This window comes from Palaemon carinicauda, chromosome 37 (genome assembly GCF_036898095.1).
Source record: "Palaemon carinicauda isolate YSFRI2023 chromosome 37, ASM3689809v2, whole genome shotgun sequence".
NCBI classification, from domain to species: domain Eukaryota; kingdom Metazoa; phylum Arthropoda; class Malacostraca; order Decapoda; family Palaemonidae; genus Palaemon; species Palaemon carinicauda.
The window spans coordinates 69,307,533-69,332,210 of record NC_090761.1 but is presented as its reverse complement, the minus strand read 5'-3'; the positions used below and the strand labels follow the sequence as shown (position 1 = coordinate 69,332,210).

Genomic DNA, 24,678 nt, shown 5'->3' with positions numbered 1-24,678 from the left:
AAACACTCTGTGAGAGAGAGAGAGAGAGAGAGAGAGAGAGAGAGAGAGAGAGAGAGAGAGAGAGAGAGAGAGAGAGAGAGAGAGAAACGCTGTTAATGGATAGTGAATTATTCTTAACATTTTAACTTCTCCTATTTCTTTTATGGTTTACTATGCTGTTGTTTAAGAAACTTGAAATTCTAAGAGAAAAGAGTGAAGAAAATAATTCTGGTTTCTTGTAACTAAGTCTCAAGTGTATAAAATATTTTGAAATACAGAACCTAATTTTTTTAATTACATAAAACTGCTTTTATATTTAGTATGAAGGAGATACTTGTGATATTGTCATTATAAGGTTTGTCACAATTCATGATTGGTTTTATTAAAAACATATTTTTTCTTATGCCATGCCCAGTTAGTCTGAATTTATACAATAAAGTGTTTACTGTAAAGACAGATTATAAGGATACACTAAAATCAACACCACCAAACATTTCATAATTTATTTGCTATTAAGTTCTCTTCGTCAACACAACCTCGTAAGGGGGTATGAAGCTAAGGATGGGCTGGAAAGGATCAGGCTCCAAGGATATTGAACCTCCCTTAGGAGGGGAAGCGAAGAAATTCTGGAAGAGACTTGTCGAGAACAGGAAAAACTCATTCTTGGCCAAGATCTCACCCATGCATTGGCGTCGACCTGTCAGGAGGAAACAACAGATGATTAATGGTTAGCATTATTTAGAAGGTTATCTTTGTACCTTATCATACCACACAGCCAACCATTGAAGTGTTTTTTCAGGGATGTTAACTAAGTCAGAGTTGTCTAAATTATGAGATAGTGGGCATGATCAGAGAATATGATTTATGGTCTGGGTATTTTCTCCACATTGCATTGGCAGGACTGGTCAGTTTTAAGGCCTCATTTGACCAGATTGTCACCAGTTCTAGCCACTCCAGCTCTTAAACTCTGATTGGTCTGATTATTTTCTCGACATTGGCAGGACTGGTCAGTTTTAAGGCCTCATTTGACCAAATTGTCAACTGTTCTGGCCCTTCCAGCTCAAGCTCATTTGATGGTTTGAGTATTTTCTCAACATTGACAGGACTGGTCAGTTTTAAGGCCTCATTTGACCAGATTATGACCTGTTCTAGCCATTTCAGCTCTTAATCTCTGAATGGTCTTAGTATTTTCTCTACATTAGCAGGACTGGTCAGTTTTAAGGCCTCATTTGACCAGATTATGACCTGTTCTAGCCATTTCAGCTCTTAATCTCTGAATGGTCTTAGTATTTTCTCTACATTAGCAGGACTGGTCAGTTTTAAGGCCTCATTTGACCAGATTATGACCTGTTCTAGCCATTTCAGCTCTTAATCTCTGAATGGTCTTAGTATTTTCTCTACATTAGCAGGACTGGTCAGTTTTAAGACCTCATTTGACCAAATTGCCACTTGTTCTGGCCACTCCAGCTGTAGCTCAATTGAGGGCACACCAATCACCTCCAGAAGTAGTGCCCTGTCAGCAATTTCTTTAGTGGTATATCTTGTTGTTGTTGTGACCAAACACTGGCTCTTGAAATTCTGCAGTTTTTAGCTCGCTGCAGGACAAAGCCCTCTTATTCATGTCTGTGGTTTGGCTAGTTTTCATCAGTAGCCTGACCAATGCGATTTGGTGATTGTGAGAGATTTATATCATATTGCCACACAAAATAGGTAAACTATTCGATTCCAAAGAAGATACTCACCGAGAGAGAAGGGGAGGAAGCCTTCCTTCTTGGAGATGACTTTGCCCTCTTTGTCCAGAAAGTGTTCTGGGTAGAATTCATCGGGTCTCTCGAAGTACCTCGGGTCTCTGTGGCAAGACCTGGCGCTCGCAAATATGGCAGTATCCTGAAGGAAAGTTACAGTGTGAATATTACATTAGAAAAGATTGGGTTTGAATATTAAGCTGATGGCCATATATTCCTTAGATTTTAGGCTAGGAGTCATTGGACTTTTATAGATAAGATTTGATTATGTATATATAATAGAATTTTGCTTACTATATTAATTTTTTATCCCGTATATTTACCATGATTTTTATTATATTACTGTTTTATCTGTAAGCTGAATATTTTCTTATTCAGGCTTGACTCATTGGGCTGGTGATTTTTTAACTTCAATCTGAATATTTTCGTATTCAAGCTTGAATCATTGGGCTGGTGATTTTTTAGCTTTAATCTGAATATTTTCTTATTCAAACTGAATCATTGGGCTGGTGATCTTTTAGCTTTAATCTGAGTATTTTCTTATTCAAGCTTGACTTTTTGGGCCGGTGATTTTTTAGCCTTAATATGAATATTTTCTTATTCAAGCTTGACTCATTGGGTTGGTGATTTGTTAACTTTAAACTAAATATTTTCTCATTGAACCTTGACTCATTGGGCTGGTGATTTTTGAGCTTTAATTTGAATATTTTCTTTTTCAAGCTTTACTCATTGGGCCATTGATTTTTTAGCTTTAATTTGAATATTTTCCTATTGAAGCTTGACTCATTGGGTTTGTGATTTTTTAGCTTTAATCTGAATATTTTCTTATTCAAGCTTGACTCTTTAGGCCGGTGATTTATTAGCTTTAATCTGAATATTCTATTATTCAAACTTGACTAATTTGGCTGGTGATTTGTTAGCTTTAATCTGAATATTTTCTTATTCAAGCTCGACTCTTTGGGCTGGTGATTTTTTATCTTTAATCTGAATATTTTCTTGTTCAAGCTCGACTCATTTGGCTGGTGATTTTTTAGCTTTATCCTGAATATTTTCTTATTCAAGCTTGAATCATTGGGCTGGTGATTTTTTATCTTTAATCTGAATATTTTCTTATTCAAGCTTGACTCTTTGAGCCAGTGATTTTTTAGCTTTAATCTAAATATTTTCTCATTCAAGATTGACTCTTTGGTCCGGTGATTTTTTAGCATTATCTGAAAATTCTCTTATTCAAACTTAACTCTTTGGGCTGATGATCTTTTAGCTTTAATCTGAATATTTTCTTATTCAAGCTTGACTTTTTGGGCTGGTGATTTTTTATCTGTAATCTGAATATTCTCTTATTTAAGCTTGACTCTTTGGGCTGGTGATTTTTTAGCTTTAATCTGAATATTTTCTTATTCAAGCTTGACTCTTTGAGCCAGTGATTTTTTAGCTTTAATCTAAATATTTTCTCATTCAAGATTGACTCTTTGGGCCGGTGATTTTTTAGCTTTAATCTGAATATTTTCTTACTCAAGCTTGACTCATTGGGCTGGTGATTGATTAGCTTTAATCTGAATATTTTCCTATTCAATCTTGACTCTTTGGGCTGGTAATTTTTTAGCTTTAATCTGAATATTTTCTTACTCAAGCTTGACCATTGGGCTGGTGATTTTTTAGCTTTAATCTGAATATTTTCTTACTCAAGCTTGACCATTGGGCTGGTGATTTTTTAGCTTTAATCTGAATATTTTCTTACTCAAGCTTGACTCATTGGGCTGGTGATTGATTAGCTTTAATCTGAATATTTTCCTATTCAATCTTGACTCTTTGGGCTGGTAATTTTTTAGCTTTAATCTGAATATTTTCTTACTCAAGCTTGACCATTGGGCTGGTGATTTTTTAGCTTTAATCTGAATATTTTCTTACTCAAGCTTGACCATTGGGCTGGTGATTTTTTAGCTTTAATCTGAATATTTTCTTACTCAAGCTTGACTCATTGGGCTGGTGATTGATTAGCTTTAATCTGAATATTTTCCTATTCAATCTTGACTCTTTGGGCTGGTGATTTTTTAGCTTTATCCTGAATATTTTCTTATTCAAGCTTGAATCATTGGGTTTGTGATTTTTTATCTTTAATCTGAATATTTTCTTATTCAAGCTTGACTCTTTGAGCCAGTGATTTTTTAGCTTTAATCTAAATATTTTCTCATTCAAGATTGACTCTTTGGGCCGGTGATTTTTTAGCATTATCTGAAAATTCTCTTATTCAAACTTAACTCTTTGGGCTGATGATCTTTTAGCTTTAATCTGAATATTTTCTTATTCAAGCTTGACTTTTTGGGCTGGTGATTTTTTATCTGTAATCTGAATATTCTCTTATTTAAGCTTGACTCTTTGGGCTGGTGATTTTTTAGCTTTAATCTGAATATTTTCTTATTCAAGCTTGACTCTTTGAGCCAGTGATTTTTTAGCTTTAATCTAAATATTTTCTCATTCAAGATTGACTCTTTGGGCCGGTGATTTTTTAGCTTTAATCTGAATATTTTCAAATTAAAGCTTGACTCATTGGGCTGGTGATTGATTAGCTTTAATCTGAATATTTTCCTATTCAATCTTGACTCTTTGGGTTGGTAATTTTTTAGCTTTAATCTGAATATTTTCTTACTCAAGCTTGACTCATTGGGCTGGTGATTGATTAGCTTTAATCTGAATATTTTCCTATTCAATCTTGACTCTTTGGGCTGGTAATTTTTTAGCTTTAATCTGAATATTTTCTTACTCAAGCTTGACCATTGGGCTGGTGATTTTTTAGCTTTAATCTGAATATTTTCTTACTCAAGCTTGACTCATTGGGCTGGTGATTGATTAGCTTTAATCTGAATATTTTCCTATTCAATCTTGACTCTTTGGGCTGGTGATTTTTTAGCTTTATCCTGAATATTTTCTTATTCAAGCTTGAATCATTGGGTTTGTGATTTTTTATCTTTAATCTGAATATTTTCTTATTCAAGCTTGACTCTTTGAGCCAGTGATTTTTTAGCTTTAATCTAAATATTTTCTCATTCAAGATTGACTCTTTGGTCCGGTGATTTTTTAGCATTATCTGAAAATTCTCTTATTCAAACTTAACTCTTTGGGCTGATGATCTTTTAGCTTTAATCTGAATATTTTCTTATTCAAGCTTGACTTTTTGGGCTGGTGATTTTTTATCTGTAATCTGAATATTCTCTTATTTAAGCTTGACTCTTTGGGCTGGTGATTTTTTTGCTTTAATCTGAATATTTTCTTATTCAAGCTTGACTCTTTGAGCCAGTGATTTTTTAGCTTTAATCTAAATATTTTCTCATTCAAGATTGACTCTTTGGGCCGGTGATTTTTTAGCTGTAATCTGAATATTTTCAAATTAAAGCTTGACTCATTGGGCTGGTGATTGATTTGCTTTAATCTGAATATTTTCCTATTCAATCTTGACTCTTTGGGTTGGTAATTTTTTAGCTTTAATCTGAATATTTTCTTACTCAAGCTTGACTCATTGGGCTGGTGATTGATTAGCTTTAATCTGAATATTTTCCTATTCAATCTTGACTCTTTGGGCTGGTAATTTTTTAGCTTTAATCTGAATATTTTCTTATTCAAGCTTGACCATTGGGCTGGTGATTTTTTAGCTTTAATCTGAATATTTTCTTACTCAAGCTTGACTCATTGGGCTGGTGATTGATTAGCTTTAATCTGAATATTTTCCTATTCAATCTTGACTCTTTGGGCTGGTGATTTTTTAGCTTTAATCTGAATATTTTCTTACTCAAGCTTGACTCATTGGGCTGGTGATTTTTTAGCTTTAATCTGAATATTTTCTTACTCAAGCTTGACTCATTGGGCTGGTGATTTTTTAGCTTTAATCTGAATATTTTCTTACTCAAGCTTGACCATTGGGCTGGTGATTTTTTAGCTTTAATCTGAATATTTTCTTACTCAAGCTTGACTCATTGGGCTGGTGATTTTTTAGCTTTAATCTGAATATTTTCTTACTCAAGCTTGACTCATTGGGCTGGTGATTTTTTAGCTTTAATCTGAATATTTTCTTACTCAAGCTTGACCATTGGGCTGGTGATTTTTTAGCTTTAATCTGAATATTTTCTTACTCAAGCTTGACTCATTGGGCTGGTGATTTTTTAGCTTTAATCTGAATATTTTCTTACTCAAGCTTGACTCATTGGGCTGGTGATTTTTTAGCTTTAATCTGAATATTTTCTTACTCAAGCTTGACCATTGGGCTGGTGATTTTTTAGCTTTAATCTGAATATTTTCTTACTCAAGCTTGACTCATTGGGCTGGTGATTGATTAGCTTTAATCTGAATATTTTCCTATTCAATCTTGACTCTTTGGGCTGGTGATTTTTTAGCTTTAATCTGAATATTTTCTTACTCAAGCTTGACCATTGGGCTGGTGATTTTTTAGCTTTAATCTGAATATTTTCTCATTCAAGCTTTACTCATTAGGATGGTGATTTTTTAATTTTAAACTTAATATTTTCTCATTGAGGCTTGACTCATTTGGCTGGTGATTTTTTGGCTTTAATCTGAATATTTTCTCATTCAAGCTTGCCTCTTTGGGTCAGTTATTTTTTAGCTTTAATCTGAATATTTTCTCATTCAAGCTTGACTCATTGGATTGGTGATTTTTTTAACTTTAAAATAAATATTTTCTAATTGAAGCTTGACTTATTGGGCTGGTGATTTTTTACCTTTAATCTGAATATTTTCTTATTCAGACTTGACTTATTGTGCTGTTAAATCTTTTCCGTTTAATAAAAGTGAAAAAACCAATGTTGGAGAACCCATTAGACTGTCGTTACTTCAATAAGGATAAGGTTATTTTGTAAGGGGATAGTGGTAACTGTGCACCTCTCGCTGGCACCTGTACGCTTTACTAGTGATTTTTTTAAGTGTCCATTTTACCCCTTTTTACTTTAACATCCATTGCATTTTTCAAATTCATAGTGTGTGCGGTTTTTAAACCAGGTTACACATTGGCACCAAATTGACTACGATAGTTACTGTAATAGAATATCTACATTTATACATACACATATATATGTATATAAATGCTTATATACATTATATATATATATATATATATTTATGTATATATACACATATATGTATATAATATATATATATATATATATATATATATATTTATATATATATATATATATATATATATATATATATATATATATATATATATATATATATATATTAGACTGAGGCTATCTATATTTACATGTATATACTGCATATGTATATTTAATCATATGTATATATACATAGGCTATTTATAATTCTATGTATATATGTCTATATGGAGAGAAGTATATATGTATATTTATTCATATGTAAATATTTATGTAAAGTATATATATTGTCACGTATGATTGTTACATCTACTCTGCTTCTACCAACATACCTTAGGCAGCCGGTACTGGCCCACTCGGATGTCTTCAGTGGTTGCATGAATGAGACCTAAGGGGACGAAGGAAGAGTACCTCAGGACTTCAAACAAAACGGCCTCAGTATAGGGTAGTCTGGAAAGGTTTATGGGAAAACTTCAGTAGGTAGCTCCCCTAAGAGGATAATCAGAAATGGTTGAAGACCAGTTAGGATAAGGCACAGTTTATGTTAAAAGAATTGAATAAATCTTCCTTAATTTTCATTAATGGCTATCTATCTAGAGACCAATTCTGGAAAAGAGTTGAGTTTGACTCATTGGGCTGGTTAATCTCCTTTTAATAATAATAATAATAATAATAATAATAATAATAATAATAATAATAATAATAATAATAATAAATAATGATATTAATAATAATAATAATAAATAATGATATTAATAATAATAATAATTAATAACAAAAATTAATAAAAATAGTAATTAATAACAGTTAATAATGATAATAATGATAATTAATAACACTTAATAATAATAATAATAATAATAATAATAATAATAATAATAATATCCATCTAGAAAGAAGCACACAATGGACGTTTTTGTCAAGTTACTTCAAAATCCGATTGTTAGGTGTAACGTAATGTTGTTGTTAGTGCAGATACACTAGGCCTTTGAGATGTCAGTGTTCAAATGAATAAGTCTTCAAACTGATTTAAAGGGAATGGTACATTAATGCAGAATTTTAACTTATCAAATTTAAGAGAATTAATGTTCTGATGGAGACCTGAAAGGCTAAATTTGTCTTTGTGAATATCAAATGAATTTTTCCTTTAAACCTCAACCTATTTTTTTATGTAATTTATTCTGATCTTTTTTACTGACTAACTTTGTCTTTACAAATTCTGACCAAACTTTCTTTTTAGTGATTTATCGCAATGCACTAACCTATCTTAATCCTGTAGGGGGAGGCACTAACCTGTCTTTATCCTGGTAGGGCGAGGCACTAACCTATCGCATGACACGTATATGTCTTATCCTGAAGGGTGAGGCACTAACCTATCGCAAGGAACTAGGCCCTAACCTTTCTTTATCCTGAAGGGTGTGGCACTAAATTCTCTTTATCCTGAAGGGCGTGGGACTGACCTCTCTCTATCCTGAAGGGTATGGCACTAACCTATCGCAAGGCACTAATCTGTCTTTATCTTGAAGGGCGAGGCACTAACCTATCACGAGGCACTAACCTCTTATCCTGAGGGACGAGGCACTAACCTATTGCAAGGCCCTAACCTGACTTTATCCTGAAGGGCGAGGCACCAACCTATCATGAGGCACTAACCTATCACGAGGCACTAACCTCTTATCCTGAGGGACGAGGCACTAACCTATTGCAAGGCCCTAACCTGACTTTATCCTGAAGGGCGAGGCACCAACCTATCATGAGGCACTAACCTATCACGAGGCACTAACCTGTCTTTATCCTGAGGGGTAAGGCACTAACCTATCGCGAGGCACTAACCTATCTTTAGGCACTAACCTCTTTATCCTGAAGGGCGAGGCACTAAACTCTTTATCCTGAAGGGCGTGGCACTAACCTATCGCGAGGCACTAACCTCTTTATCCTGAGGGGCGAGGCACTAACCTATCGTGAGGCACTAACCTATCACGAGGCACTAACCTCTTATCCTGAGGGACGAGGCACTAACCTATTGCAAGGCACTAACCTGACTTTATCCTGAAGGGCGAGGCACCAACCTATCATGAGGCACTAACCTATCATGAGGCACTAACCTATCACGAGGCACTAACCTGTCTTTATCCTGAAGGGCAAGGCACTAACCCATCGCGAGGCACTAACCCATCGCGAGGCACTAACCTATCACGAGGCACTAACCTCTTTATCCTGAAGGGCGAGGCACTAACCTCTCTTTATCCTGAAGGGCGTGGCACTAACCTATCGCGAGGCACTAATCTGTCTTCATCCTGAAGGGCGAGGCACTAACCTATCACGAGGCACTAACCTCTTTATCCTGAGGGGCGAGGCACTAACCTATCGTGAGGCACTAACCTATCACGAGGCACTAACCTCTTATCCTGAGGGACGAGGCACTAACCTATTGCAAGGCACTAACCTGACTTTATCCTGAAGGGCGAGGCACCAACCTATCATGAGGCACTAACCTATCATGAGGCACTAACCTATCACGAGGCACTAACCTGTCTTTATCCTGAAGGGCAAGGCACTAACCCATCGCGAGGCACTAACCCATCGCGAGGCACTAACCTATCACGAGGCACTAATCTTTCTTAATCCTGAAGGGCGAGGCACTAACCTATCATGAGGCACTAACCTCTTTATCCTGAGGGGCAAGGCACTAACCTCTTTATCCTGAAGGGCGTGGTACTAACCTATCGCGAGGCACTAATCTGTCTTTATCCTGAAGGGCTAGGCGCTAACCTATCACGAGGCACTAACCTATCATGAGGCACTAACCTCTTTATCCTGAGGGGCGAGGCACTAACCTATCAAGAGGCACTAACCTATTGCGAGGCACTAACCTGACTTTATCCTGAAAGGCGAGGCACTAACCTATAATGAGGCACTAACCTATTGCGAGGCACTAACCTGTCTTTATCCTGAAGGGCAAGGCACTAATCTGTCTTTATCCTGAAGGGCGAGGCACTAACCTATCGCGAGGCACTAATCTGTCTTTATCCGGAAGGGCGAGGCACTAACCTATCACGAGGCACTAACCTCTTTATCCTGAGGGGCGAGGCACTAACCTATCGTGAGGCACTAACCTATTGCGAGGCACTAACCTGTCTTTATCCTGAAGGGCGAGGCACTATTCTGTCTTTATCCTGAAGGGCAAGGCACTAACCTATCACGAGGCACTAACCTCTTTATCCTGAGGGGCGAGGCACTAACCTATTGTGAGGCACTAACCTCTCTTTATCCTGAAGGGCATGGCACAAATCTGTCTTTATCCTGAAGGGCGAGGCACTAACCTATCACGAGGCACTAACCTATCACGAGGCACTAACCTCTTTATCCTGAGGGGCGAGGCACTAACCTATCACGAGGCACTAATCTTTCTTAATCCTGAAGGGCGAGGCACTAACCTATCATGAGGCACTAACCTCTTTATCCTGAGGGGCAAGGCACTAACCTCTTTATCCTGAAGGGCGTGGTACTAACCTATCGCGAGGCACTAATCTGTCTTTATCCTGAAGGGCTAGGCGCTAACCTATCACGAGGCACTAACCTATCATGAGGCACTAACCTCTTTATCCTGAGGGGCGAGGCACTAACCTATCAAGAGGCACTAACCTATTGCGAGGCACTAACCTGACTTTATCCTGAAAGGCGAGGCACTAACCTATAATGAGGCACTAACCTATTGCGAGGCACTAACCTGTCTTTATCCTGAAGGGCAAGGCACTAATCTGTCTTTATCCTGAAGGGCGAGGCACTAACCTATCGCGAGGCACTAATCTGTCTTTATCCGGAAGGGCGAGGCACTAACCTATCACGAGGCACTAACCTCTTTATCCTGAGGGGCGAGGCACTAACCTATCGTGAGGCACTAACCTATTGCGAGGCACTAACCTGTCTTTATCCTGAAGGGCGAGGCACTATTCTGTCTTTATCCTGAAGGGCAAGGCACTAACCTATCACGAGGCACTAACCTCTTTATCCTGAGGGGCGAGGCACTAACCTATCGTGAGGCACTAACCTCTCTTTATCCTGAAGGGCATGGCACAAATCTGTCTTTATCCTGAAGGGCGAGGCACTAACCTATCACGAGGCACTAACCTATCACGAGGCACTAACCTCTTTATCCTGAGGGGCGAGGCACTAACCTATCACGAGGCACTAATCTTTCTTAATCCTGAAGGGCGAGGCACTAACCTATCATGAGGCACTAACCTCTTTATCCTGAGGGGCAAGGCACTAACCTCTTTATCCTGAAGGGCGTGGTACTAACCTATCGCGAGGCACTAATCTGTCTTTATCCTGAAGGGCTAGGCGCTAACCTATCACGAGGCACTAACCTATCATGAGGCACTAACCTCTTTATCCTGAGGGGCGAGGCACTAACCTATCAAGAGGCACTAACCTATTGCGAGGCACTAACCTGACTTTATCCTGAAAGGCGAGGCACTAACCTATAATGAGGCACTAACCTATTGCGAGGCACTAACCTGTCTTTATCCTGAAGGGCAAGGCACTAATCTGTCTTTATCCTGAAGGGCGAGGCACTAACCTATCGCGAGGCACTAACCTATCGCGAAGCACTAACCTGTCTTCATCCTGAAGGGCGAGGTACTAACCTGTCGCGAGGCACTAACCTGTTTATCCTGAAGGGCAAGGCACTAACCTATCGCGAGGCACTAACCTGTCTTTATCCTGAAGGGTCGGCAGTCTATCCTTAGGAACCACTTCATCTATTTCCCTTTGCATTTTCTTCTGGATTTCGGGATGTGTGGCCATGATGGCGATCATCCAACGAATGGTGGATGAAGTTGTCTCGCTTCCTGCCCCAAAGAGGTCACTGAGAGTTGCAATGAGGTTGGTGTCTGGAAAGATTAGGCATTTGACATCTTTCTGAATGATATGCCATGTTGTTGATAGTTGCTTTTGTGAAGATCATAATTTTAGAGATTCCTCATGATGTTAGATAAACTGTCTTAGTTCTTTATTACTACCACCACATCTGACACTCATTTTAGATTAATCAAATGCTCTTAAACAATAATCTTACTCGTTGAATTATCTTTTAGGCATTACTCTTAAATCTATAAGAAAAAATACAATTTGAAAAGCAATGTAATTATATGGTGTTTAGCTTTTTCAAGGCTTGTTAACCAAGGAACAGGATGCAAAGGCTCAATATGGAATCATAACTTTTTCACTAGTAGAACTTTTTGGAATCAATAAGTTTTCACCAGCAGAGCTTACAGTCTTCTTTAAATATGGTTCCATTTCTTCCTGTCTCACTGTGGATCTCTTTGAGGTAGGAGTCGATATAATCTTGTGGATTGTTTGGGTCAAACGTCTTTTCATGATCCTTTATGATTTCCTAAAAGACAAATTAATGCATAATAATAAAATGCAAATTAAAAGAAACTATTGCATCTTAATGGAGGACAGAATTCGAGTCTTGAAGAAATGTATTGCTAAAGTTGCTTACCATCATGAGGCTTCTGAATTCTTTGACGTTGTTGTAGAGTCTGTCCACTCTAAATATTTTGTTAAGGGCAAATGTAGGAATTATTTTGACGAGTCCTGGAAACATATCCAATATTTGGAATCTTCCTTGAACTATTTCTATGTTTTGCCTCAGCATTGCATTGAATTTAGCTATTTCCTCATCTTCTGTGTCGTATCGTAAGTCTGTAAAAAAGGCAAAAGAACCAGATATATACCATTGAGTGGCCTACTTATCTTATTTTTTGTCTTTGAGCTTATATTGTTGCCGTTTATATTTATTATTGTTGTTCATCGTTAGGCTTTGCAATTAACTTTATATTTTGGCATTTATATTTATTATTGTTGTCCATTGTTAAGCATTGATAAGCTGAGCACAGCCAATAATTACTAAATATTACTTTTGATACGGGTCAAATAAAGAATACGCCACTTACTCGCCACGAGCTTCCAAATAACGTTCAAGACAGCAACGTTGAGACACCAAGAAATCTCTATGGGTTGACCTGCTGTCTTCTCGAATATCTGGACGAGGTTCTGAGCCTCGTATTGGATGACACCCTCGAAGGACGACTTTCCCATGCCAAAATCCTTCAGGTGTCTGAGGGCAAACCTCCTGCCCTGTGCCCACACATCACCAACTGAACTTACTATCCCTGGAGTACAGGACAAATAAGATGTAGGAGGCAGAAAACAGTTTGTTTTTTGCTATTATTTTCATCTCAGTTTTTGGAAATGGATTGGACATGGCTACTGTTGTTATATTCAAGAGTCGAGTAACATTTAGGTAGAGTAGTAAAGATCACCAACTGAACTTGTTATCCCATGATTGCAAGACAAATAAGATGTAGGAGGCAGAAAAGTTATTTTTTTTCTCTTTTACTTGGATGTCGGTTTTTGGAGCTGGACTGAGCATGCTACTATTGTAAATGTTGGTTTGTTTGTCCTATGAAAACGCACCCAACGTTCGTTTACGCTGGTAAGTGTAGTGTTTGTCCAATGAGAACGCACCCAGGTTTGTTGACATTATCGAAATAGTTGATTTATTGAAAAATATGTTTATTTGAAAGGTTGATATGTTATTATGATTGGGTCATTACAATTATAAAGAGTAATCCATGTGAATTGTGATTATATTGTGAAAACTGTATTAATTTCCCGAGTGGATGGGAGCCGGGACTTCCCCTCTCCCGTTTTCGTCACATATTTGTATTTTTTTTACCTTTGGGGAAGCTTTAAAGAGAATAAAAGTGAGAAATTTATAATTTGCTGGTTAAATGGATTGTCTTGTCTGTATCGCAATGTTATCTATTTTTTTTATGTGAAGTTTTCTACAAAAAGGAACCATGGGACCTGCGTGCTCCCCCAAGCTCTTGTTTGAATCTGTAGTAGAGAGTAGAGAGGAAATAAAGAGAAAACGGAAAGGTCGTTTCCTTTCTCCCGGAGTTTATTTTTGAGTGTTACGAGAAAATTGAGGAGGCTATGCCTCAAACTGAGGGGCTTATGGCCCAAAGACAACATGGTGCCCAGACCAGGGAATCAGATGAGAGCGAGGCTGAATTTACTGGATTCCCCAACGACATAAATCAACTTAGGAGAGCAGTGCTACAGAGAGAGAAGGCAACAATATGGCTGCGTTGTGCCTCAGAAGATTTGACCAGAGCCATGGCCGGTAATCCGACCTGGCATGAAATTACAAGTCTCGTAAAAGACTACGATAATAAGAAGGCCGACTGGGAAGAAATAATTCAGCGAGACCAGAATTCTATAGAGGATGTTGACGAGCTCCAGAGAAGAATACTTGAAGACCACCATTTTCTGCAAGAGGTAAGAAAAATCCGTACTGAAGCAGCAGCTACCTTAGAGAGGCTGGGCAAGGACAGAAACTTGGTTGCTAATAGGTCCAGTGAAGATATTAATTCAGGCAGTGAAGTCGGTAATGAGGGTTTTAGTGTGCAATTGCCTAAACTCCAGCTAGTGAAATTTGGCGGGAAAATAACAGAGTGGCGGCCATTTTGGGACCAATTTATGGCACTTGTGGACGATCAGCCTATGCCTCTTGTTTCCAAATTTATGTATCTTCAATCTGTTTTAGAGGGTGAGGCTAGGGGTGTACTACAGGGCCTCACCCAAACAACAGCTAATTACAAGATAGCCTGTGAGTTGTTAGAAGAAAGGTATGGCGATCCAGAAAACATTATATCAGCTCACCTTCAAGCCCTAATGCAACTTAGCTCATCTAGGAGCGCAAGGACTGAAATTCACACGTCCTCTTTGCGGAAATTACAGGATGAGTTAGTAGGCCATGTGCGCAGTTTGGAGGCCCTTGGAGTTGGAGGTGAACAGTACGGGCGGATCTTGGTGCCTATGATCCTTGCTCTGTTACCTCATGACATAAGGTTGGACTGGTCGCGTAGTGGACGGAAAAGAGGAGATCTCGAAGGATTGCTGAAGTTCTTGCAACGAGAAGTGGAAGGCAGAGAGAGGGCAGAGGCTATCAAGAGACTAAGCCTTGGAAAATCCGAGGAACCCAGTATAGAACGACGGACTAAAAAGCACACTCCCAGTTCAGCCTCTGCCCTTCAAACTTCATCAGAAGAAAGTGGTTCGAAGACGTTTTGCGCATTCTGTGGAAAGCTGCATCCCAGTGAAAGGTGTTTAGGTATAACTAAGCTCCCCCTTGCAGAAAGAGAAGAAGCCGTGCGTAATCGGCGTTTGTGTTTTAAGTGTTTATCTAAAAGCCATTATGCCAAGGCCTGTTGGGCTAAGTGTTCAAAGTGCAAGACTGGGAATCACAACTCCCTTGTATGTCGGAGATCTGAAACGAAACCCTCCGTAACAGCTAGTGAAAATAACCCTGTAGTAGAGGGAGTGCAAGAGGGGTCAAATTCTGTGACCCATGTGGGGGTAGCACCTTGTGAGGTGAAAAACAAGGTTAATTCAAGGTGTTGTGTATTGCAGACGGCCCAAGTCAGGGTAGTAGGCCATCAGGGTATCACATTTGCTACTGTAATGTTTGATACAGGGTCAGATCGGTCTTACATTTCAAGGGAACTGGTCAAACGGGTCAAGCCTAAGTGGCTGACTTCTGAGTATTTATCATTTTCTGCCTTTGGTGGAGGGAAAGCCTCTAAGGCAGATTTGTGTAGTATTTATGAAATAATGAGTGTAGGGGCAAATGATCACAAATATAGTTTTAAGGTTGCTGAGATTGATGTAATTTGTCCTCCATTATCTAGGTCCAAAGTGGACCCTAAGTGTTTAGAACCTTTTTCTCACCTTAAGTTGATCGATGAGTATGGATCCCATCGAAATTTACATATTGATATGTTGATAGGCCTTGATTTATACTGGAAGATGATGATCCCCAACCAGGTTATGTATCATGAAGGGCTTGTGGCCCAGGAGACAATTTTTGGTTGGATTTTGTCCGGATCCTTTAATAGGTCTGAAGGTAATATTGGTGTAAGTGTACAATTGTTAGCAATTGAGAATGTACAAGAGTGTAGTTTGAGTCAATTTTGGGATCTAGAGTCTGTTGGCATAAAACCCAACGAACTACATTCTGAGGCGATGAACCCTGACCCAGTCTTGGTTCAATTTGAGAATTTGGTAAGTTTTAAAGATGGTCGCTATGAAGTGGCCCTACCATGGAAATCTGAGAATATGAAATTAGATTTGATCAATAATGAACATCATGCTTTGAGAAGATTGGAAGGTCTCTATAATAGGTTAGGTAAAAACCCCTGTCTACAGGAAAAGTATTTTAAGGTGTTTAATGAGTATGAAAAGGAGGGTATTATTGAAGAAATTCCTTCCCATCAACGGGAAGGTGGGTATCCTATATTTTATTTGCCTCATCGGCCTGTGGTACGGGAAGGGAGCCTAACCACCAAGGTGAGGCCTGTTTTTGATGGATCTGCACGTGGCAGTAATGGAGTATCTCTGAATGATTGTTTAGAAAGTGGTCCTTCACTCAACCCTGATTTAGTTGAGGTGTTGTTAAGATTTAGAAGGTGGAGGGTGGCCTTAACAGCTGATATTACAAAGGCTTTTCTTCAAATAAAGGTAAGAAGGGAGGACCGTGATGTTCATAGGTTTTTGTTGAAAGAGGGGAACAATGTTAAACATTTCAGATTTATAAGAATGCCCTTTGGTAATAAGAGTAGTCCATTTTTATTAAATGCCACCTTAAAATTTCATTTAAAGAAATACCCTCTCACAGAGGTGGTTTCTGAACTGTATGAGAATCTATATGTAGATGATTGGCTATCTGGGGCTGATAGTCCCGCAGAAGCAAGTTTAAGATTTGAAGAAGCCTATGGTATCCTGCAGGAGGCTGGTATGTCATTGTCAAAGTGTACTTCTAATTGTAAGACTTTAACTATAACTGAAGGTTCTAGTGAAGAGAGTGTCAAGGTTCTAGGCCTCCACTGGGTATCCTCCCCTGACTGTTTTACCTTTAAGGTTGAGAACCTGGACCCCTTTGGAGATATTGTTTGTACCAAAAGAAATGTGCTAAGCCTCATAGCTCGGTGTTTTGATCCCTTGGGGCTCATATGTCCGTTTGTTATGCATGCAAAAATACTGTTTCAAGAAATCTGGAGATTAGGTTTAGATTGGGATGAGCTATTACCCGAGGCTATGCAAGGCAGAGTTAAATTATGGGTTGTAGGATTTTCTGTGCTTGAGTCATTTAGAGTAGATCGGTACTTGTTTTCTGAGTCACCCTTTAAGGAAATTCCTAATGTTCAATTCCATGCATTTAGTGATGCTTCAGAAAAGGGTTATGGTGCTTGTGTTTATGTGAGAGTGCCTGAGGGGGATAAATTCAAGGTATCGCTGGTTGTTGCAAGAGGCAAGGTAGCCCCTATAAAAAGGGTTTCCCTTCCTAGGCTTGAATTACTCGGAGCCCTGTTATGTGCTAGACTCGTTGTGTTTGTGACGTCCGCCTTGCAGCTGGGTAAAGAGGTTTCTGTTCAATGTTGGACGGATTCCACAGTAGCCCTAGCTTGGATAAAGGGGGACCCCAATAGATGGAAAACCTTTGTGGCTAACAGGGTTGTTGAGATTCAACATTTGACACCTCCTTCATGTTGGCAGCATTGTCCAGGCAAGGACAACCCAGCGGATCTTGTATCTCGAGGTGTTTTTGCTGAGCAGCTTTTGCAGTCTGATATTTGGCTGAAGGGTCCTCCTTGGCTCTGTTCCTCCCCGCTCCCTCATCAGGAAGGCAGGGGGGCGGACATTCCTTCAGAAGAGATATGTGATACTGACACAGTTTGTGTTGCAGTTGAAAATGAGCCGCCCTTATTTGAATTAACCCGATGGAGTTCCTTTACAAAGGCCCTTAATGTAGTAGGTTGGGTACTGAGATTTGTTGGGAATTGCAGACCTTTGTCCCGCAAATTAAGTGGACCTTTAACCTATGGAGAATTGACGAAGGCTAAGGTACAACTGCTGTACTTTGTGCAACGAGAGGCCTTTGCAAAGGAAGTAAATGCTCTGAGTAGATCTCTTCCCCTCCCAAGGGGTTCTTCCTTGATTAAACTTGATCCTTACCTAGATGAGGATGGGCTACTGAGAATAAAAGGGCGCTTAGAGAATGCAGACTTGAGTTTTGAGAGTAAGCACCCTATAATAATTCCTGGTACCCACATTGCTTTACTGTTAGTTCGTTTCCAGCATAGGTTGCTCAAGCATGCTGGTGTTGCTACACTTGTATCCACGTTACGAAACAGTTACTGGATCATTCGCCTTCGTCAGATTGCAAAGAAGGTTTGTCGAGAATGTGTGGCTTGTCGGCGTTGTGATGCCTTTGCTTGTTCCCAGCCTGTGGGGCCACTTCCCGAGTTGAGAGTTAAGTCGGCTCCTCCATTCACGGTTACAGGTCTGGATTTTGCTGGTCCTTTATTTTGTATTGATTTTCCATCCAAGAAATTGTATATACTTCTTTTTACCTGTGCTGTCATTCGAGCTGTTCATTTAGAGCTCACCGAGTCTCTTTCGGTTGTTGATTGTAATTTGGCCATTAGACGGTTTGTAGCTAGACGGGGTGTTCCAACAGTGTTCTACTCTGACAATGCTAGAACCTTTGTGAGTGTCTCCAACCTGTTAAGAGAACATTATGGCTCGTTGACGCCCCAATGGAAGTTTATTGTACCTAATGCTCCTTGGTGGGGAGGCTGGTGGGAACGCCTCATTAGATCTGTGAAAGTTGCACTGAGGAAAACATTGGGCACTAATTCTTTGTCCAAGAGTGAATTAGAGACTACACTTCATGAGGTGGAAGCTTGTATTAATTCTAGACCCTTGACATTTGTAGGTGAGGAACCCGATATCGCAAATCCTCTTACCCCTTCCCATTTCCTAATTGGCCGTTCTGCAGGTTTTCAGTTAGAGTTAGTAGATGATCCAGACTGTGGTGTATCCTCAAAGGATTTGTGTGTAAGAGAAGCTGTGCGTCTGGGTCAGTTAGACAAATTTTGGAGAATATGGCAGACTGAGTATCTTAGAAACCTGCCTTGTATGGTGAAGGGGTTCAAGCCAAATTGTAACCTTAAAGAGGGTTCTGTTGTACTAGTAAAGGATGAACGGGTGCCAAGGTTAAGGTGGCCTCTTGGAGTTATTACTAAGTTGTATCCTGGAAAAGATGGGGTTGTTAGAAGTGTTGAGGTTAAAACCAAACGTGGATTTATATCCAGACCTGTGCAAAATTTGTATAATCTAGAAATAACAGATTTGAAGGGTGAAATGGGTAGTAATTCCCAGGAGGAGAGACTTGAGAATCTTAGACAGGAGCCTGTAGAATCACCCTTAGTGTCTAATGTTGGTAAGTCCCGAAAGGGAAGACCTATTAAGGTTCCTATTAAACTTGACTTGTAGATTAAGGTAATAAGATAGCCTTGGAAGGCTCTGATGATGATAGGAGTGTTGAGACACTTCTATGGTGGGGAGGATGTTAAATGTTGGTTTGTTTGTCCTATGAAAACGCACCCAACGTTCGTTTACGCTGGTAAGTGTAGTGTTTGTCCAATGAGAACGCACCCAGGTTTGTTGACATTATCGAAATAGTTGATTTATTGAAAAATATGTTTATTTGAAAGGTTATGTTATTATGATTGGGTCATTACAATTATAAAGAGTAATCCATGTGAATTGTGATTATATTGTGAAAACTGTATTAATTTCCCGAGTGGATGGGAGCCGGGACTTCCCCTCTCCCGTTTTCGTCACATATTTGTATTTTTTTTACCTTTGGGGAAGCTTTAAAGAGAATAAAAGTGAGAAATTTATAATTTGCTGGTTAAATGGATTGTCTTGTCTGTATCGCAATGTTATCTATTTTTTTTATGTGAAGTTTTCTACAAAAAGGAACCATGGGACCTGCGTGCTCCCCCAAGCTCTTGTTTGAATCTGTAGTAGAGAGTAGAGAGGAAATAAAGAGAAAACGGAAAGGTCGTTTCCTTTCTCCCGGAGTTTATTTTTGAGTGTTACGAGAAAATTGAGGGGCTTATGGCCCAAAGACAACAACTATAGTTATAATCAAGAATCAAGCAGCATTTAGGTATAGTGAAGATCACCAACTGAAGTTACAGTACAAGGCAAATAAGATGTAGGAGGCAGAGAACAAGTTTTTTTCTTTTTTTGCTATTACTTTGTCAGTTTTTGGAGCTGCACTGAGCATGCTACTGTAGTTATAATTAAGAATCAATTAATATTTAGGTAGAGTAATGAACTTATTATTCCTTGAGTACAAACAAATAAAATGTAAGACACGAAAACAGCTTGGTATTTGCTATAATTTAATGACAGTGTTTGGAACTGGACTGGACATGCTACTGTAGCTATAATTAAGAATCAAGCAAAATTTAAGTAGAATAGTGAATATGGGAATAACTCTCACCAACCTTTTAAGAACTAGACTAACCTGCATTTTCATGGAATTTGATAATATCGAAAGAATACAGGTACGGCCTTCCCTGGCATTCTGGCCTGTTGAATGTGGTCTTTATTAGATTGTAGTCGCAGAAACCAACGAACACGTGGCTGCCAAGTTTCCATCTGCCATGAGAGAATAACATTTGATTCGTCGAAATTGAAAACAACCGTCAGCTGATAATATTCTATCTTTGATAGAAATATCATTAGCTTCCTGGTGAATTATTCTGTTAGCTTGTACTGTATCACATAATTATTATTATTATTACTAGCCAAGCTACAACCCTAAATGGAAAAGTAAGATGCTATAAGCCAAGGGCTCCAACAGGGGAAAATAGCCCAATGAGGAAAGGAAATAAGGAAATAGAGAAACGATATGAGAAAAAATTAACAATAAAATATTTTAAAAATACAGTAGTAACAACACCAAAACACATATGTCACATATAAACTATAAAAAGACTTATGTCAGCCTGTTCAGCTGATGTAATGTGGTTTTTCAACTCTCGGAAACAGTAATACTCCTTAAATCATAATGCAAATTATACATTTGCATAGGACTCTGTTGGACTGGGAAGAGATACTAATGCAACCTTATGAGCAAATTTTGTAACATTATGATGTCTAATCCTCTGTTTAAGAAGGGAGATAAGGAGTTCTTATATGTAAAATTTAATTAGTTCTCTCATGAAAAGGGGCTTATAGACAATAGTTACTGTATGACAGTTTCCGAGTTGATGAAATGAATATTAGTTTGATGTTCGAAATCTTCCAGTGGTGCTTCTGAAGTGTTTGATATTCAATGTTGCACTGCTGTTATTTTTCTTAATTTTTAACTGTGTTGGGTAAATTGTGCACACTATTACCCTTAGGTTGGTTTGGTGATCGTTACCAACATATTTTAGACCTTTTGGTACACTGTTCCAAGGTTACAGGTCAGATTGACGTCTAAAATTTGTTTATAATGATTTTTTTTTATCTTGAAAAAATTATTAGGTAAGAATCTTGGGGCAGGTTAATTGTAATGATATATGTGAGTTTATAACATGGAGTTTTGTTAAATTTTCCACCAATGAATTTGTTTGACCTTATTGATTAATTAAAATGTAATCACATGGGATGATATGGTCGAATGATGGTATGTCAAGTCATATTTAGCTTTAATCTTGTTATCATTATTATGACAAAATGTTAATTTGTATAGCAAGCATCCACAATAGAATGCCAAAATGATAAAAAGACTGATGAGTGGGTAATTGAATCTATAAAAGCATTGAAAAGTCAAGAACTTCTGCCAGGGTTGAATAATGGTGATCATGAATATTAATCCCAACTTAACCTTTCTTAGCCTATCCTAATTGAGTTCCTCTTCCCATCTGAAAATCATTCCTTAAAACAGTATTTTCTGGGTCGACCTGTGACGGCTGGTGAAAAAGTCCTTCTTGTACTTTTTCTGATATAAATCTTCCAAATATACCAGAGAAAATTAAAAGCATGGAATGCAGAGGTTACAACCCTCGCGCGAGCACTTCGTGATTGTCATGTATACATCAGGGGCGTGTGAAAACCACTATTCACAGGCTATCAAAACAGTAATATTTATGCCCTGCTTTAGGTCATTATCATTGTCTCATGATATCTTAATCTTAAACGTAAAACGTCTTTATCCCAAAAATTGAATCCAGAACTATGTACCTGTCAAGAGGTCCACTATTTTGGTAGCATTTTCAGTAACATTTTCATAATAATCTACAAAACTGTAAGCATGATCTTGCTACACCTGGGTGTTCGAATAACAAGATCAGTAAAAGATGGTCTGTTGGAGCACCTCCTCATGGGTGGTATACAGACCTAGAACTTCACAAGTAGCAAGTAAGTAGCAAGTAACATAAATAAACTAAAAGGCCAACAGATAGACAACCTGAGCCCAGCCTTCTTGTCTGATATAATGTTTAATTATGGAATTTGTTTATAAGAGAAAGCAAACACTTACGTAAATATATCTCCATATTCTTTCCTGAAATCATTGATAATTCTTCCAATATTTGTGGTGTAGAGAGGAATGTACCCAATTATTGGCAGTCCCCAACGTCCTGGAAAGATAGTTACACAATTTATTATTGTATAAAGAGTAAATACACATATGTTGGAACAAAGTACACACTTGTCAAGATAGTGGGTTGGTCAAGGCACTAGTCACTCATTAAGATACTATCTCAAGGGGTTAATTACTGCACTGTAATTATTCAGTGGCTACTTTCCTCATAGTAAGGATAGAAGATACTCTTTAGGTATGGTAAACAGCTCTTGTAGGAGAAGGACACTCCAAAATCAAACCATTGTTCTCTAGTCTTGGGTAGTGCCATAGCCTCTGTACCATGGTCTTCCCCTGTCTTGGGTTAGAGTTCTCTTGCTTAAGGGTACACTTGGGCACACTATTCTATCTTATTTCTCTTAATCTTGTTTTGTTAAAGTTTATATATGAAATATTTTAATTGTTTTTTTACTGTTCTTAACTATTTTAATTAATCAATTCTCTTATTTCCTTGTTTCCTTTCCTCACCGGGCTATTTTCCCTGTTGGAGCCCTTGGCCTTATAGCATTTTGCTTTTCCAACTATGGTTGTAGCTTAGAAAGTAATGATAATAATAATTATAATTAAACACTGGCCAAATTGTTTGATAACGGATCCTTGTCGCAGTGATAAACAACAAGAAAAACATATAATACTAAGTAATCATTTTTCTATTTTTATTTGTGGTTAATATTTATATATATATTTATATTGTGTATATATATGTATATTTATATATACATATATAATATATATATATATATATATATATATATATATATGAATATATATATATATATATATATATATATATATATATATATATATGGGTACATATATATATATATATATGTATATATATTTATATATATATATGAATAGATATGTATATATATATATATATATATATATATAGAGGTATATTTACTGTATATGTATCTATATATATATATAAATATGTATATCTATCTATCTATATATATATATATATATATATATATATATAAATAAGTAAATATATATATATATATATATATATATATATATATATATATATATATATATATACACCCACATATATATATATATATGTACTGTATACATACATACATACATACATACATACATTTATAAATATATATATAATATATTTAATGAAGCAATGTACACATACACAATATTTTAAAATGCAGTTCTAAATCACGGCAGACATGCTAAGTTTAATTTCTTTAATAATAGTTTTTTATACTGTAGGGTAAAATTTATCAAAATTAATTCCCAAAACTCTATTAGAAAACTGAAATCTATTAGGACTAAATTACTGTATATCTTGATTGGTTTGGTAATCTCCACTATATAATAAAGAGCAAGTGTTTGACTATACACACACACACACACATATATATATATATATATATGTATATATATATATATATATATATATATATATATATATATATATATAGAGAGAGAGAGAGAGAGAGAGAGAGAGAGAGAGAGAGAGAGAGAGAGAGAGAGAGAGAGAGAGAGAGAGAGATATTCCTGGTCAAGCTCAGCATCATTGCCAAACATATAACTACTCGGTCTCTCGCTGTGTTCGGGTAGGGAGTAGAGGAGCTAGTTATACCCTGGTGAGAGGTACACTCAGAAACTGCAATCTCTCACGAATTTCCGAAACTACCTTGTTGTAGTTAGAAAAGGGTTAGGGGTGTGAAGGGTTGAATCTGTGCGTGTGCATGTGTGTGCTTCTGTCTAAATATTTAGCCGTCATTTTTGACGGGTCGCATACACTCGTTTTATATAAGAGACAAACCACTATACAAGTCTAAGTGTGAAATCAATTGTATTAATAACTAATTTATGTCCATTAATAGACCTAAACACACCTGACTTTATAATATTCATAATTAATGTAAGGGAGCCAATGGTTTTAATTTTCTACTTACAGCTGAGTTTTTAAGACAACTTTTTAGCAAGAACAGAGGGCACTGAAGTCCTAATTCTATTCTTGTCTCATTCACTAATCATAGTTGTATTTTTTTTTTCATATTCACAAATCCTAGCTTTACTCTTTTTTTCTAGATTCAAAAATCCTAGTTTTACTCTTTTCAAGGTTCACAAATAGGTATATCACCTGGTGGGAGATCGCTAGGCTTCCTGGACAACCAGTAGAGCAGGCCTAGGAAAATGGCCACTAACGTCCATGTCAACATGGTTCCTGGGTATGGAAGCTTTGTCTGGTTGCAGGTGACTGTTGGGCAGGGTGATTGTGAGCTTATAAATTTAGTTGCTT

At 37.6% G+C, this 24,678-nt stretch overlaps 1 protein-coding gene across 1 annotated transcript; it reads right to left on the bottom strand.

Annotated features, from left to right (window-relative positions):
* Window positions 1-468: 468 nt before the first annotated feature.
* On the bottom strand, window positions 469-24,678 carry LOC137629769 (cytochrome P450 2L1-like). The gene is made up of 10 exons (XM_068361391.1): window positions 24,520-24,678; window positions 22,305-22,404; window positions 20,301-20,434; window positions 12,808-13,026; window positions 12,354-12,556; window positions 12,122-12,242; window positions 11,559-11,739; window positions 7,177-7,294; window positions 1,722-1,866; window positions 469-676 (listed from the first exon to the last, which is right to left on the bottom strand). The coding sequence occupies exons 1-10, from the start codon at window positions 24,596-24,598 to the stop codon at window positions 492-494; spliced, it is 1,485 nt and encodes a 494-aa protein (XP_068217492.1). The 5' UTR covers window positions 24,599-24,678; the 3' UTR covers window positions 469-491.

Excerpts from the sequence above, each read along its gene's own strand:
- LOC137629769 (XM_068361391.1), bottom strand. The coding sequence starts at position 24,598 with ATGTTGACATGGACGTTAGTGGCCATTTTCCTAGGCCTGCTCTACTGG. Across the intron at positions 22,405-24,519 it reads GCCTAGCGATCTCCCACCAG|GACGTTGGGGACTGCCAATA; the intron begins GTGATATACCTA and ends CTATCTTTCCAG. Across the intron at positions 12,557-12,807 it reads TATTTGGAAGCTCGTGGCGA|ACTTACGATACGACACAGAA; the intron begins GTAAGTGGCGTA and ends CCTTTTTTACAG.